This window comes from Hippoglossus stenolepis, chromosome 14 (genome assembly GCF_022539355.2).
Source record: "Hippoglossus stenolepis isolate QCI-W04-F060 chromosome 14, HSTE1.2, whole genome shotgun sequence".
NCBI lineage: Eukaryota > Metazoa > Chordata > Actinopteri > Pleuronectiformes > Pleuronectidae > Hippoglossus > Hippoglossus stenolepis.
The window spans coordinates 7,226,266-7,241,372 of record NC_061496.1 but is presented as its reverse complement, the minus strand read 5'-3'; the positions used below and the strand labels follow the sequence as shown (position 1 = coordinate 7,241,372).

General features: G+C 40.7%; 2 protein-coding genes across 3 annotated transcripts; both read right to left on the bottom strand.

Annotated features, from left to right (window-relative positions):
- Positions 1-1,374: 1,374 nt before the first annotated feature.
- Positions 1,375-3,026, bottom strand: LOC118121178 (cornifelin-like). Its single transcript, XM_035176896.2, has 4 exons — positions 2,905-3,026; positions 2,316-2,402; positions 2,040-2,227; positions 1,375-1,946 (listed from the first exon to the last, which is right to left on the bottom strand). Exons 2-4 carry the CDS (start codon positions 2,380-2,382, stop codon positions 1,758-1,760), a joined length of 444 nt encoding a protein of 147 aa, XP_035032787.2. The 5' UTR covers positions 2,383-2,402; positions 2,905-3,026; the 3' UTR covers positions 1,375-1,757.
- Positions 3,027-9,680: 6,654 nt separating this feature from the next.
- ttc22 (tetratricopeptide repeat domain 22) lies at positions 9,681-14,707 on the bottom strand. Of its 2 annotated transcripts, XM_035175776.2 has the most exons (9): positions 14,572-14,707; positions 14,178-14,476; positions 13,046-13,346; positions 12,761-12,816; positions 12,548-12,663; positions 11,994-12,112; positions 11,402-11,563; positions 11,071-11,223; positions 9,681-10,996 (listed from the first exon to the last, which is right to left on the bottom strand). In XM_035175776.2, the coding sequence occupies exons 2-9, from the start codon at positions 14,438-14,440 to the stop codon at positions 10,460-10,462; spliced, it is 1,707 nt and encodes a 568-aa protein (XP_035031667.1). In that variant the 5' UTR covers positions 14,441-14,476; positions 14,572-14,707; the 3' UTR covers positions 9,681-10,459. The 2 variants fall into 2 exon arrangements, with proteins under 2 accessions (XP_035031667.1, XP_047199241.1); XM_047343285.1 differs by having other exon boundaries at positions 14,178-14,585.
- Between the last annotated feature and the right edge of the window lie 400 nt (positions 14,708-15,107).

The window sequence follows — 15,107 nt, the reverse complement described above, 5'->3', positions numbered from 1 at the left end:
GGTTATACGTTATGTGAAAGTTAATGCTACTTACGTTATGCTCTTCACAGTCTTTCTTTGCATGCAACGTGCTACTTTCTCTAACTTGGCACCGACCCACACACGCATATCTCCACACACATCTCTCTGACCCCCGCCACACGTCGTAAACCTTCCAAAGGGGGGGGCCCGTTATCTAAATAGTGGCCTGTCGCCATTTTGAAAGCACACTCACGCACACAGACACACACACACGCATACTCACATACACATCTTTAGTAATTTGTGTTTTATACTTTATTATCTTCATAATAAATGTTTTTCTTTCACAAATGTTGTTTTTATGAATGTTGCATAAGTGTGAATTTTGCCAACCTCTACACTGTCAAGAACTCGATATCCTTCAAATTTACTAACTATCTATATGGTAACCTTGGTTATAGTTATTAATGTAATTGTTAATCAGAGTTCCAAATTTTTAGTTAGTACTTTTATGAGACTTAATCAATAAATTGGCTATCTTTTCCCTTCCTTTGAAGGGTGGTGCCCCGGGGTAACTTTAATCAATTAAAGTTATTTAATATTCATATTTTTAATATTAATATTCTATATTTTTTTGATAACCAAATTTATTGAATGCCGAAAGGCACACCATTTTATGGTGTCACGTTTAATGTATTATTGCACAACATATAGTTGTTCCATCCTATAAATTAATGTATTTTGTAATTTGAATAACTTTACCATAATGGCCAAATTTACAACTAGTCTGGTGACCGTTACATCAACGAATAGGGTTGGCCTCCAAAATGAGAGGTCGGGTACTTTACGTGAAAAGAAAGAAATGAATTATGGGAAGGTTTGTCTTCTGTTAACCACCTGTGGAGAGGAGGGTGTCTGATGTCTGATAATCTTCAACTGTGAGGAAGTGGATTCATGCCAGAATCAGTGGTCCTTTGGTGGCGAGGGAGAAAGTACGAGAGACTGAACTGCTGTCGGTGCCATGACGGCAGGGGGCTGTTCAAAATGTGTTTTCCGGCAGCGAAAGAGCAGCAAAGTAAGAAATCTGTTCCAGTTTAAGGAGATATAAACTCTATAGGTAGCGAGGGACCGGGTATTAGTACGTGCCTTCGCCGGTAGCTGTCCCAAGTGTGACACCAGCCCCTGCATTCCAGCTTCTTGTTGTCCCAAACTCACCTCTTCACCTTCACTGTCATGGCGTTCCGGCTGCAGCATGGGCTACTTCCTGGTGACGGGAGATTCGATGTTCGCACGCCACGGGGGAGTGTAGTCACTGAACCAGGGCGAGGCATGCAAATGGGTATAGAAATGATAATAAATTGATATGGCACCTTTTAAAAACAGCTGCTACAAAGAGCTTCACACAAACAATAATCAGAAACAACTAAGTAAATCATTTATTAAGAATGAATAAAATAAAAAATAATTTACATTATTTTTATTTTAAATGTGAAATTACGACTTATTGATCAGATCAGGTTGATTAACCTCCACATTTCAGATTGAACTGAAACCACCTTTTGGCTTTGAATGACAAATTCCTTCAATTTGTATTTCTCACAATAAAAAAAAAATGAAATCAAGTACTATCATTTTTTTTATTATAGAGGCCCCAATCTATTATTATGTTATTAATCTATACCTGTGATTCTTTTTTTCACCCTAAAGTCATTGTGTAACAAAACCATCAGCAGCAGCATCTGATCTGAATTAAAAATCCCTTCAAGACAGAACTTTGTATGGAGAAGCTGCAAATCTCAGTATGACGTCACGATGACCCCATGTTGGTTCATAGCCATAGGGGGTTGCCCCATCACCACTGGCGCCGGCTGCGTGTTGATGATGACCACGCGGTTCTTCTTGAGTTCTTTTAACTCACGATGCATCTGACACCAGGAGCAGGTCAAACAGAAACAGGAAGCGGCGATGTCTTTACAGATAGAGCCCTTCAGAGACCGGAGTAAAGAAATTTGTAAATTCATCTGATGTTTTCAACATGTAGTGAAATTCGTGGTGAATCAGCTTTGCATGTTTCGCACCTTGATGCCGTATCTGTTCCGAATGGAGGACCGCAGACTCACGGCGACGGGGGGAACAAATAGAGGTATCCCACAGGCGGCTAACACAGCAGTGCTGCACATGTCGCATAAGGGGAGACAACTGTTCTCTCCAAATCTTCCTGAAACCGTGCAGGTGAGGCAAGGACAGCACCAGAAGCCATAGCAACCTGAGATGAATTAGTGTTACCGAAGAATGTTCCTAAAATGTGAATCCAAAAAGTACAAACGTGACAAAATTGTGGGTTTGATTCTTACAAGTACTCGCGTCCTCGAAGCAGTCAAAGAGACCGCTTTTCCAGTCTCTCAAAGATTGTGCTGCCATTGGATGTTAGAACGATGAACCTGTTTACACACACAAAGGAAAAAGTTCAGGTTTAAGATTAAACTACTCGACTACCTTTCCATTAAATTAACAATTTAATGTCTTTGTAGTGGACTTGAAATGATAAGACAACAGTAATGGAGCATTGCAGAGAGATTCCTCAGATACTTTTCTACAGTAAATGACAGTGTCTCTAGACGACACAAACATGAGATCAGTATCTATAGTTGTGATGCGACTAAAATCCTTTGATAGTACTTTGATATTTCAGTAAAACTTCCAACCTTAGAATCACTAAACTGTATTTAATGGGATATAATTCAACACTATCAAGTCTCTTCGGTCACACAATATGCTTCTTGAACCATGTTAACAACTAGAAATGACCAGGATGCTTCTGTTTCCCCGGAGAGGTTAAGGTTTATTGTCAAAACCCTCTTTCCCTCCATGCTGTTCTTAAACAAGTCATATTCCATCTAACTACAACAATGTCAAATATCTGACAAAACTAAAAGCTCTTACCTGACCAAGCCGAGGACGTCCTGTTGCCAAAACGTCTTGTTGCCAAAACGACCTGTTGCCAAAACGACCTGTTGCCAAAACGACCTGTTGCCAAAACGTCCTGTTGCCAAAACGACCTGTTGCCAAAACGACCTGTTGCCAGCAAGTCTTGTTGACAAAACGTCTTGTCGGCAGCTCTGACCCCCATGTTGGAAGTGGACATGCCTGAGACGAGGAGTGACATCTGGTGCATGTCAGATATAAACTATGCTGCCAAATCTGAATCCTTGGGCAGAGATGAGTCGAATCAAAAGTACCTGCCATTAATAACATGTTGTTCATGTTATTTATTTATTTTTCACTACTTGTTAAAACCTTTCGGTTAAAGATAACATCAGTTTCTAGAGGGGAAACTTTCCCTTTTGTGTGCGTTTCTTTTCCTCATTTCACTGGTCTGTTAAAGTGGTGAAGTTTATAAAGCCCAGAGGAAAAGATCATGATTGTTTTGAATTGTCCATAATGTTTAAACTTCGCACATTAAGTTACTAAACTAAACTGTGGTGTCCTCAAGTGATGGTGTCAATAAAGACACTGGAGCAGCCACCTACCAAACAATATGCTGCTGCTGTTTCTTTTGATCCTTCTGTTTATAACTTTTTGAAAAAAATTACCAACTCTATACTCTAGACTCAGAGATTATTTATTCATCCTTTTTCATATTTTCTCAAACTCCACAAGTTGACAGGTCTGAGGTGGCCACAGGGCGTTTTCCGGCCTTCAGCTCCGGCCTTAAGCTCGAACTTCACAACAAAAGTCAACAAGTTGGGATAAGGACGTCCATCAAACTCCACGAGTGTGTGACCCAGTTTCTAAGGTGTTGCAGTAGAACCGTGGTCTCCCCATTGTCAACTTGGGGATAATATAATTTTGTTTTAATTTCAATGCACCTTTCTAGGAACCGACAGTACCTTACAATACATTACAACTAAACCCAAGAGTAATTCTAGTAAAATCAAGTGTTAAAATCCCATTAGCAGAAGAAAACACCCGTCAATACATATGAGACAAGAAAGTTAAGACATAAAATCAAATCTATTTTGGGACAGTAATGCAACGCTTTGGATGCCAACTGCCGTAAAACCCCCGAAGAATAAGAATGTCATCGTCTTGTCAATGTCATTGACAAGATGGCAGAGCAGTGAGTTACTGCGCCACCTACTGGTTTCCTTGTGATAATTACTTACTGGTTACTCTGGTCTGCTTCATGGACACCAGTGAGTGAACATTGTTTTCTAAAACTTGGTACATTGATAATGTTAAATAAAACTCAGTGTGTGTGAAGGTGAAGTTTAGTTTAAAGTTTATAATACTTTTGATACCCATAACTCAAGAAAATAAAGTTAATAAGTTGAGCTAGTGTGTCTCATTCTCTTTCTAAAAGTGTAGGCTAGTTGTTTTGTGTGTCTAGCCCTGTACATTTTTGTGTCTTGTGTATATCAAGTGAGTTTTTGAGGGTTAAACCACAGCCATAGCCTACTGTGAAAACCCAGTATTCAACCGGAGTACTTATATGTTGGGACCTGGTATTTGTGAACTACCGTTCGGCCTACATGTGTAGTCATAGCCTGAGCACATGTTTTCCTTTGTTCTGGAGGCAAACCAGAGCCTCCAGAACTCAGTCTCCCAGGGTGCTTCAACATCACACAGAGGTGTGAATACCGACCGGAGACACAAGTTTCAACCACTATTGGTCACTCTGGGCCCCATGACCCATGAGGTCGCCAGGCCAATATAAGCCCAGTTCCCCCTTCCTCCTTTTTCTTCTTTCTACGCAACCCACCGAGAGGAGGTCACGTCTCTTTCTGTTCAACTTCAAGGAGGGGTGCAGCTTTCCACTCACCGAGCGAGGGAAACCTCCTCCAATCCAAGCTCTACCAACCTTCAAGCAGGCCTGACTGGAGCCGACTGCTAAAACCTTCCAAAAGGCAGCGATGCAAGGGCCTGCCTAAGAACCAGCAAAAGAGCTGCATCGCACAGCAGCACCACAAAAATAGGAGCCACAAAACCAGCAAAACGACTTCACTGGACTTCGAACAGCACATCAACCTTTTTTCCCTTTTCATGGACGGGTAACACAACTGGGCTTAATAATTATACTAGGCTAAGCAAAGACTGTTTATTCGATTCCGTGTGATGTTTATAAGTTTGATTCGTTTTGCTGTGATATTTTGGTTATACGTTATTTGAAAGTTAATGCTAGTTACGTTATGCTCTTCACAGTCTTTCTTTGCATGCAACGTGCTACTTTCTCTAACTTGGCACCGACCCACACATGCATATCTCCACACCATCTCTCTGACCCCGCCATACATCGTAAACCTTCCAAAGGGGGGCCCATATAAAATAGTGGCCTGCCGCCATTTTGAAAGCACACTCACGCAAACAGACACACACACACACGCATACTCACATACACATCTTTAGTAATTTGTGTTTTTATACTTTATTATCTTCATAATAAATGTTTTTCTTTCACAAATGTTGTTATTATGAATGTTGCATAAGTGTGAATTTTGCCAACCTCTACACTGCCAAGAACTCGATATCCTTCAAATTTACTAACTATCTATATGGTAACCTTGGTTATAGTTATTAATGTAATTGTTAATCAGAGTTCCAAATTTTTAGTTAGTACTTTTATGAGACTTAATCAATAAATTGGCTATCTTTTCCCTTCCTTTGAAGGGTGGTGCCCCGGGGTAACTTTAATCAATTAAAGTTATTATTTAATATTCACATTTTTAATATTAATATTCAATATTTTTTTGATAACCAAATTTATTGAATGCCGAAAGGCACACCATTTTATGGTGTCACGTTTAATGTATTATTGCACAACATATAGTTGTTCCGTCCTATAAATTAATGTATTTTGTAATTTGAATAACTTTACCATAATGGCCAAATTTACAACTAGTCTGGTGACCGTTACATCAACGAATAGGGTTGGCCTCCAAAATGAGAGGTCGGGTACTTTACGTGAAAAGAAAGAAATGAATTATGGGAAGGTTTGTCTTCTGTTAACCACCTGTGGGGAGGAGGGTGTCTGATGTCTGATAATCTTCACCTGTGAGGAAGTGGATTCATGCCAGAATCAGTGGTCCTTTGGATGGCGAGGGGAGAAAGTACGAGAGACTGAACTGCTGTCGGTGCCATGACGGCAGGGGGCTGTTCAAAATGTGTTTTCCGGCAGCGAAAGAGCAGCAAAGTAAGAAATCTGTTCCAGTTTAAGGAGATATAAACTCTATAGGTAGCGAGGGACCGGGTATTAGTACGTGCCTTCGCCGGTAGCTGTCCCAAGTGTGACACCAGCCCCTGCATTCCAGCTTCTTGTTGTCCCAAACTCACCTCTTCACCTTCACTGTCATGGCGTCCCGGCTGCAGCATGGGCTACTTCCTGGTGACGAGAGATTCGATGTTCGCACGCCACGGGGGAGTGTAGTCACTGAACCAGGGCGAGGCATGCAAAGGTATAGAAATGATAATAAATTGATATGTACCTTTTTAAAACAGCTGCTACAAAGAGCTTCACACAAACAAAAATCAAATAACTAAATAAATCCATTTTGGTAAACTGAATAAAATACAAAATAATTTACATTATTTTATTTAAATGTGAATCATTTTATTGATCCAGATCAGGTTGATTAACCTCCACATTTCAGATTGAACTGAAACCACCTTTTGGCTTTGAATGACAAATTCTTCAATTTGTATTTCTCACAATAAAAAAATGAAATCCAAGTACTATCATTTTTTTATTATAGAGCTTAATCTATTATTATGTTATTAATCTATACCTATGATTATTTCTTTCACCCTAAAGTCATTGTGTAACAAAACCATCAGCAGCAGCATCTGATCTGAATTAAAAATCCCTTAGACAGAACTTTGTATGGAGAAGCTGCAAATCTCAGTATGACGTACGATGACCCCATGTTGGTTCATAGCCATAGAGAGGTTGCCCCATCACCACTGGCGCCCGGCTGCGTATTTGATGATAACCCGCAGCAGTCCTTGTATTTGTCTTTTATCTCACGATGCATCTGACACCAGGAGCAGGTCAAACAGAAACAGGAAAGCGGCGATGTCTTTACAGATAGAGCCTTAGAGACCAGAGTAAAGAAATATGTAAATTCATCTGATGTTTTCAACATGTAGTGAAATTCGTGGTGAATCAGCTTTGCATGTTTAGCACCTTGATGCCGTATCTGTTCGAATGGAGGACCGGAGACTCACGGCCAGAACAAATATTGGTATCCCACAGGCGGCTAACACAGCAGTGCTGCACATGTCGCGCAAGGGAGGCAACTGTTCTCTCAAATCTTCCTGAAACCGTGCAGGTGAAACCCAGGACAGCACCAAGCCATAGCAACCTGAGATGATTAGTGTTACCGAAGAATGTTCTAAAATGTGAATCCAAAAAGTACAAACGTGACAAAATTGTGGGTTTGAGGATTCTTACAAGTACTTTCGATCCTCAAAGCAGTCAAAGACCGCTTTTCCGGTCTCTCGGGTGTGCTGCCATTGGATGTTAGAGCGATGAACCTGTTTACACAAAGGAAAAAGGCAACAGTTCAGGTTTAAAGATTAAACTATCGACTACCTTTCCATTAAATTAACGATTTAACTGTCTTTGTAGTGGACTTGAAATGATAAGACAACAGTAATGGAGCATTGCAGAGAGATTCCTCAGATACTTTTTTTACAGTGATGACAGTGTCTCTGAGCGACCAAAAAATGAGATTAGCATCCTATAGTTATGATGCGACTAAAATCCTTGAGAGTACTTGCATATTTCAGTAAAACTTCCAACCTTGATCCACTAAACTTTATTTAATGAGATGTATATTCAACATATCAGTCTCTTCGGTCACACAATATGCTTCTTGAACCATGTTAACAACTAGAAGCCTGGGATGCTTCTGTTTCCCCGGAGAGGTTAAGGTTTATTGTCAAAACCCTCTTTCCCTCCATGCTGTTCTTAAACAAGTCATATTCCATCTAACTACAACAATGTCAAATATCTGACAAAACTAAAAGATCTTACCTGACCAAGCCGAGGACGTCCTGTTGCAGCTCTGAGCCTGTGTAGGAAGTGGACATGAGATGAGGAGTGTGATCTGGTGCATGTCAGATAAAAACTATGCTGCCAAATCGGTTAAAGATAACATCAGTTTCTAGATGGGAAACTTTCCCTTTTGTGTGCGTTTGTGTGCCTCCCCCTATTGGTAGTATTTGGTTTGGTCCTGCTTATGGTTCGTAGTGGTCTTTAATAATTGATGTGATGATGTTTCTCAAATCCACAAGAACAGAAGTACAGTAAAGTACGCAGATTGAGAAAGAAGAAGCACTGAGTCCCACTGTGTGCAGCGCGACTATCTGCTGTGTTTGGAGTGTAGTGTTTGCGATATTTAAATACACCTGCACTGTTGTGTGTTTGTTTTCTACTAGTTGACTTCTTGGGTTTCCTGATTTGTGGTGTTGGAAGTTTTAATTAATATCCATTTGAAATAAAGCCATATATATATATATATATATATTGTACTCAGTTCCCCTGCTTGGTGCAACTGTAATAAATCAAAATGTCTTTGAGTCCAAAGGGACATCTTCAAATATCTTGTTGTATTTTTCCAGAATCCAAACATATTCATTATAATGTGAAGAAGTTAAGAAACGCATCAGATTCTTTTACTTGACATATACTGTATATAGACACAATACAGGAAAATGTGTTGTGTTTAAGAAAGTTAAGAAAATTAATATCGGTTTAAAGGGAAAACATAAATCTGAGTTAGGATTTATTTTATTAATCACGACTCAGATACATTCACAATTTACTAAGAAGTAAGAAAAAGCAGATTTTTTTTATAGAAAAATAATATTTTCACATATTTATTTATTCTACATTTTTGCCTTTATTTCACAATTATGGTGATGTGCAACAACTTTCGTCTTAGTTGTAAGGAGAAGAAAAACCAAGGTAAAAAAAATAATAATTTGAATAATAAATTTCCCACAAGTTTTCTGTGATGACGTTATTTTTCTAAGACGGGAATTTCAATCCTTTTAATGGGATTATTTCCATGCCTCAAATTCATATTTAATTCTCACAGCTGCTGTACGTGTTAATGTCCAATGGACACATCTTAGTACGAAGCCACTACAAACCCTGTCGGGCGCATTGCAGGGGTAGTAGGTTGGACCGCCGGAGCCATCACCACTGGGCGAGGCTGCATGTTGACGACAGAGGGGTTTGTTCGGCGATATTTCAACTCGCGTCTCATCTGACACCAGGAGCACCACATACAGACACTGGAAACCATGATGTCTTTGAAGAGAGTTCCCTGCAGAAAAAACAAAGTGCAGATTATGCAGTTTTTATTGTATCCCACTGTTATTATTTAAAGTGTATTTTTTGTTTTGAAATAAACAGGGAACCCCTTATGTCTTAAGGCCTCATATTAAATTAGCTTTAGTAGAAATTAGGTATTCATTTTTGCACAGAATCATTATGTAGTTTGTCCCTCATTACTTCCACTGAAATTGCTTTAATGAGGGTATATGAGACATTGGTATTGACGTTTAAGTTTGCCGATATGAAACTTTCATTTTATAGACTAAACAATGTAGGAAGTGGTGTCAATATGTAAAATAGTGCAGTTCTTAACATGCCTGTTTGGAATGGGAAGTTGTCTTGTCTTGTCCTGTGTTAATGCTCCAAAGCTACTTCCGAGCTCAGTCGTGACAGATCCACAATAACTGTCACTTTTTATTGTTTGTGTGCTGGACATTGTGTGAAGAGATTTTTATGAACAGTCTATGGTGCAGTTAGAAAACTTTGGGTTCATATAAGACATTGCTGCAACAAAACGAATGTTGTGCTTTTACTTTGAAGAAGAACATTCTAAAGAGGAGGCGATTCTATGAATGTTGCTGCCATGACGGAGATCAAATGATCTACTTTATCTGAGGAAGTAGAAGAAAACATGTTCAACTCGCTCTACAGACTGAGGGCACACTGCACTGCTACATAGCGCTAGTTGCCTGTTTATTAAAATTCTTCATATACTGTACATATTTGGACTCCCTGATACCGGTTGCCCCCCATACTACTCTCTACGCTCTACTATTAATGCACATACGAGGTTTAAGAATAACTAAAAGAAAAAGCAAAACCTGAATTATATAAAAGTGATTTTAAACTTAAAATCAATTTCTCAGTTTCATTGAGCCGAATACTGTGAGAAAAAAACAAATATGTCATATGTAACATTTAAATATTGCAGTATCAACTTTTTGTGAATTAGCTTTGTTTATGCTACAATATCAAACTTTTTTATTCAGATTTTTGTTGAGATTTCCTCCAAAACTTGACTGTGGAGAGGTTCTGATCCAGTCTGACCCAGGCCTGACAGCGGTGCAGAGATCTCCCCTTCCAAAGTTTCTGAGCAGGCCCCGACCTTCCAACCAATCAGAGTAGTCCAGAGTATTTAAAGTCCCATATTATCCGTCCTCATGTGAAGGAGAAAGATCTTGTAATTGTTTTCTTCTTGGCCAGTTGTTTAGGAACTATTGTCTCCAAGAGCCTCTTCACTAGATCCAGTCGTCCTGCTCTGATCAGGGCCCTGGATAACTCTGTGACCTCTGCCGTCTGAGTCCTGTAAAGGCACCTCAGCTCGGCCTTCACAATGTCATTGGGGTACCTTTCCTCTGCCCTTTGCACCCACATCTCCAGCTGGCCGATGGCAGTGCTGGGATCAGGGCCTCCCTGCATGAACACGGACAGGAGGGCCTGTAGGAGGCAGCGCAGGGCTGTGGTGTCGGTGCTTCCTGGCCTCTCTAACTCCACGGCCTGTTTGAAGCACTCTGCGGCGTTCTGATCCTCGCCTTTCAGATGGAGGCAGCGTCCTCTGAGCACATGCAGGTCCGGCAGGCTGTCGCCCAGCTGAAACTGTAGGGCGTGCGACAGACTCACCAATGCACAGTTCACCGCTGCCTCGTCCACCAGAAGGCTCTCCTGGAGGGCATCGACACCCATGTAGTAGTACACCTTAAGAGGAAGACAATCATTTGAAAACCCTTGCTCCTTAATCTATAGTGCTCCTTATTTGTTTAAGCTTTTACCTGTGCCATCTCGAGGTGAGTCCGCAGACATGGACGTACACTCAGGACCTTGTCCAAGTCCTTTCTGGCGTCGGTTAGCAGCTGTCGGTCTGGGATTCCACCTTGACCCCTCTTTGCCTTCTCTAGGTCCCTGATGTAGAACATCATATTGATCTGAAAAGAAGACATTTATAGATATTTTTCTACTGCAATTTGTTGACATCTCATCTCCACTGTGTGGTCAGTTTAAATCAATTGAAATTCTCAGTCATTAAAGGGATTTAACAGGGTAATCGACTTGTGCTTGTCAGCTCGGTTCTGGCGTGGACTTGGTGTGTTGGGGCTGCGTTACCTTGGCGCGGGTGCAGTAAGCCTGCCAGTTGAGCTCTGGATCTGGCAGCACATTTAAGGCCATGTTGCTGATCCCTGTGGCCATCTCGTGTTTGCCCAGCAGAAAAAACACCTTGGCCAGAAGGTTCAGGATGAATGCATCATCACTGGCCATGTTTATGGCCTGAAGACACAGATAGATAATGTTATGGTGGAGCACATTCAGCACATTCAGCATCAAGTTCTAGTTTCTAGTCTCTACTGCAACAGGAATGATTTTACAATGTAAATCTGTTTCAATGTAGAGATATAATAAAGTTTGCAAATGAAAAAAGAAACAAGAGCACAACTGTCAATTACCATTTGCCTGGAGAAACACACAAGGTTCAGCTAACAAATTATCTCGCTTGGTTCAGAATTGATTACGGATATCTCAAATTACAAACAAGAGAGATATTGTAGCAGGAGCACCCACTGATAACCTTTAGTAAAGGTATTTAGAAAGAATATAAAAGAGCCCAATCAGAGTTTGAACAGCTCGGTCTCTATTCAGGGGCTCCATCCTTCGGAGGCTGCATACGAAGACCAGTTGCGTCACTGTCAGGTGAACTTACGGTTCCATAGCAGGACAGAGGATCAGAGGCAGAGTATCCACAGTCGTGTATCGACATGGGCACGGTGGTGAAGTCGTCCTTCCTCTCCAACAGGATGCCAATGTAACACCAGGCCAGAGCTGAGGACACAGATCAGGAATCCAAATTTATCATGATGAAAAGAATACAGTAACATTTTTTAAACATATTGCTGGTTTCACTACTAACATGCATTAGATTGCAGCAGCTACATCCAGTGACCACATCTAAGTTAATCCAGTTCTACTACAATACCCCTTCATGCTATTTAATAACTAATACTGGCTTTTATATTTTAATTTCATTGTTTTTATTGTTGTTTCATCCTCTCATGACGCACGAAAGTGATATAAAAACATGGCATATAATATATTTATACTCCACATCTGCAGTGTGTACTCACTTGTTACTTTCTGAACTTAGATTTTACAAACGAAATACGGGATCTGCTTTAAAATCATGCATGGATTAAATGCGTCTCTACTGTTTTTATGTAGATGTATATGTGATAGCAATTCAAAAATTCCTAAACAGACCTTTATGTTGCGTTTTCTCCGATTTCAGTGTTTCTTTGAGAAGCTTCAGTCCCTTATTGTAATGAGAGAGTCTGGAGTATTCTGAGTCCTCTTTGGTCTTTACTATGTCGTCCAGTCTGCGGCGATATGAAGAGACCAGAACAACTTGGTGAACATTAAACATTAAATAATGCTGATGCTGTTTGTGAGAATCTTTTTATGTCAGTCTTGTACCTTATATAGATGGTTGCCATTTTAAAATACCAGCTTCGTTTTTCCTCCATTGGTATCTGAAAAACACCAATAGTGATAAGTAATAAGTGAATTAAAATGACACTTAGTGTGCAGGAAGAGCAGGAACTTGCTTTTCTGTCATGTCTTTTTTTAATTTGTGTGATGCACAAATAAAACTGACAGATTTTGAAGTTAAGTTACTTTAAATTAAGTTTCACATCAAAAAATCTTAACTGAGCTGTATTTTTTATTCTATTTCACATTATCCGTGTGTGTCTTTCTCACCAGTTGTCCCCCATAGTCCAGGGCTTTGTTGTACAACCTCAGTGCGGCAGTCAGCCTCTCTCTCAGGTCGTCCTCGCTGTCCAGCTCCACATCGTATGGATGGACGTAGGCCTGTTCCGCCAGGCAGCGGGCCGCCAGTACCCTGGTCTCTTCCTGACTGGCCTCTCCAGCATCTAACCCCATGAGGTGGGACACTTTCTCCACACACTCCCCTGCGTCCAGCTCTCTGCCCAGCCTATCGTACACGTAGCCCAGGTTGGCCCAGGCGTTGAGGTTCCCAGGGTCTTCTCTACAGATACTTCTGAAAAGCCGAGATACACAGAGCGTCATGTTGGGATCAGTGTGTTAGTTAAACAGCATCCTGCATTTATGACTCATTTACCACCTGATTATGTGACAGGGTTAATAAGAGGTCAGGATCATTCTTCATTCTGCCTTTTTACATCCACCAAGGAGGTTTGTATGTTTGTTTGTTAGCAAGATTGCACTGAAACAACTCAACAGATTTCCACGAAACGTGGTGGAAGGATACGATATGTGTCAGAGAAGAACCCATTGAATTTTGGTGCGGATCCATATTTTCTTTAGTTTAATTTCTTTAAGATTGCGCGAGAGGACGTTTTTCAACCTTTTCGCTGTTTTTCCCAGGGAACAATCTAAAAATCTGGCTCATTTAGGGAACTGATGTCCATGAGTGTGTGCAATTTGGTGCAAAGACACCATGACATTTCGGTGTGGATCATTTTCCACTTTCTTTAACACTACAAGGCATTTTATTTGAATGTTTTTACATGTTTCGTTGATTTCACAGAGAATCATTCCTGGATCTTGGAACTGATGTGTGTGAGAGTGAGCAATAGTCCAAAAATCCGGCTCTAGTAAATCTAAAAGTGGTTTCATAAGGGGAATGTTGGACCTTTGCTGATGTATCAACTTTACTGAGTGACACTCTAGTTATGGCTTCAGGCATTCAGTGTTTTTTGGGGTAAGCTTACAAAGGTGTGAAATATATAAAAGAGAAATGTGTCTTTTCTGCTTATCAGATTGCTACAAAAACCTGAAAAACGTGCTACTTGTCAAAATCACCTCGGGTTAGAATGTTTAGAAAATAATGACAATCGTCTTTTATCACCTAAATGTTTCCTCAGCCATGTCCAGCTGCTCCAGGTGAAACGCCAGCAGACCCAGGAGATTCCTGACCGCGTACTGCAGATGTCCAACTTCAGCCTCCAACTCTCCGCGCAGGCTCTCCTGCTTCAGATAAGTGTCCCTGTGTCGCAGCCTCACCGGCCCAACAGGATCACAGTTGAGACTGAGCTTCAGGTGGAAGTGTCCGGGGATATAGTCCATGTCCTCCATGAGAGACTCTATGTCGTCTGTGTTGTCGGCCTCCATGTTCTCCTGCGCCACCCCCTCCACCTCCTCCACCACCTGTTGTTTAAAAAAAGCCTTAAGAAATACAATAAAAATCTTGTTTTGCTTGTATTTAACCGAGGATCCCGATACCTTTTTACTTCTCAACCTACCGATCTGTCTACTGCAGCTTCATTCACCCACCCGCTCTTGACATCCTGCTGCGGACAGGTAGAACAGGTTAGGTTTGGGAGTGACTACGGAGTGTCAGAGATTCACAGGGTTTAACTGTTTACACATTATTATATCAAGTCCCCCTTCTGACTCTCATTCATACCATTCTTGGGACACACAAATACATAACATCTACGTCACCTCTATTTAATTTTCTTCTTTAAATGTGTATTTACTCACTTTGGGACTTATAAGAAAATAAGAAAAATACCAACTAACATTCCTCCAACTCCATTCTGACAGGATGATAGTACTTCTTTATTTATGTGTTGAAGTTTGTAAAAATAAATGTTTTGAAGCCTTGTTTTGGTGAATGTCTCAGCTGGTTCCCCCCCCCCACACACTTGTGTCCAACCCAAGAATGTGAACCGTCAGGCTCCGTGTGACACAGGGGAACACTGAGGGAAACTGAATCAGTTTGGCTTAATGTCACGAAAAAATAAAGAAATATACTTAAGACAAAGCAGCAACGAGT

What these genes read in the sequence shown, in the direction of transcription:
- LOC118121178 (XM_035176896.2), bottom strand. Translation starts at nt 2,382, where the DNA reads ATGGCAGCACAATCTTTGAGAGACTGGAAAAGCGGTCTCTTTGACTGC. An exon ending in CTTCGAGGACGCGAGTACTT is followed by an intron (nt 2,228 to 2,315) that starts GTAAGAATCAAA and finishes AATTCATCTCAG; the next exon opens with GTTGCTATGGCTTCTGGTGC. An exon ending in GGAACAGATACGGCATCAAG is followed by an intron (nt 1,947 to 2,039) that starts GTGCGAAACATG and finishes CGGTCTCTGAAG; the next exon opens with GGCTCTATCTGTAAAGACAT.
- ttc22 (XM_035175776.2), bottom strand. Translation starts at nt 14,440, where the DNA reads ATGGAGGCCGACAACACAGACGACATAGAGTCTCTCATGGAGGACATG. An exon ending in ATGGCAACCATCTATATAAG is followed by an intron (nt 12,664 to 12,760) that starts GTACAAGACTGA and finishes ATATCGCCGCAG; the next exon opens with ACTGGACGACATAGTAAAGA. An exon ending in GGAGAAAACGCAACATAAAG is followed by an intron (nt 12,113 to 12,547) that starts GTCTGTTTAGGA and finishes CTGTGTCCTCAG; the next exon opens with CTCTGGCCTGGTGTTACATT.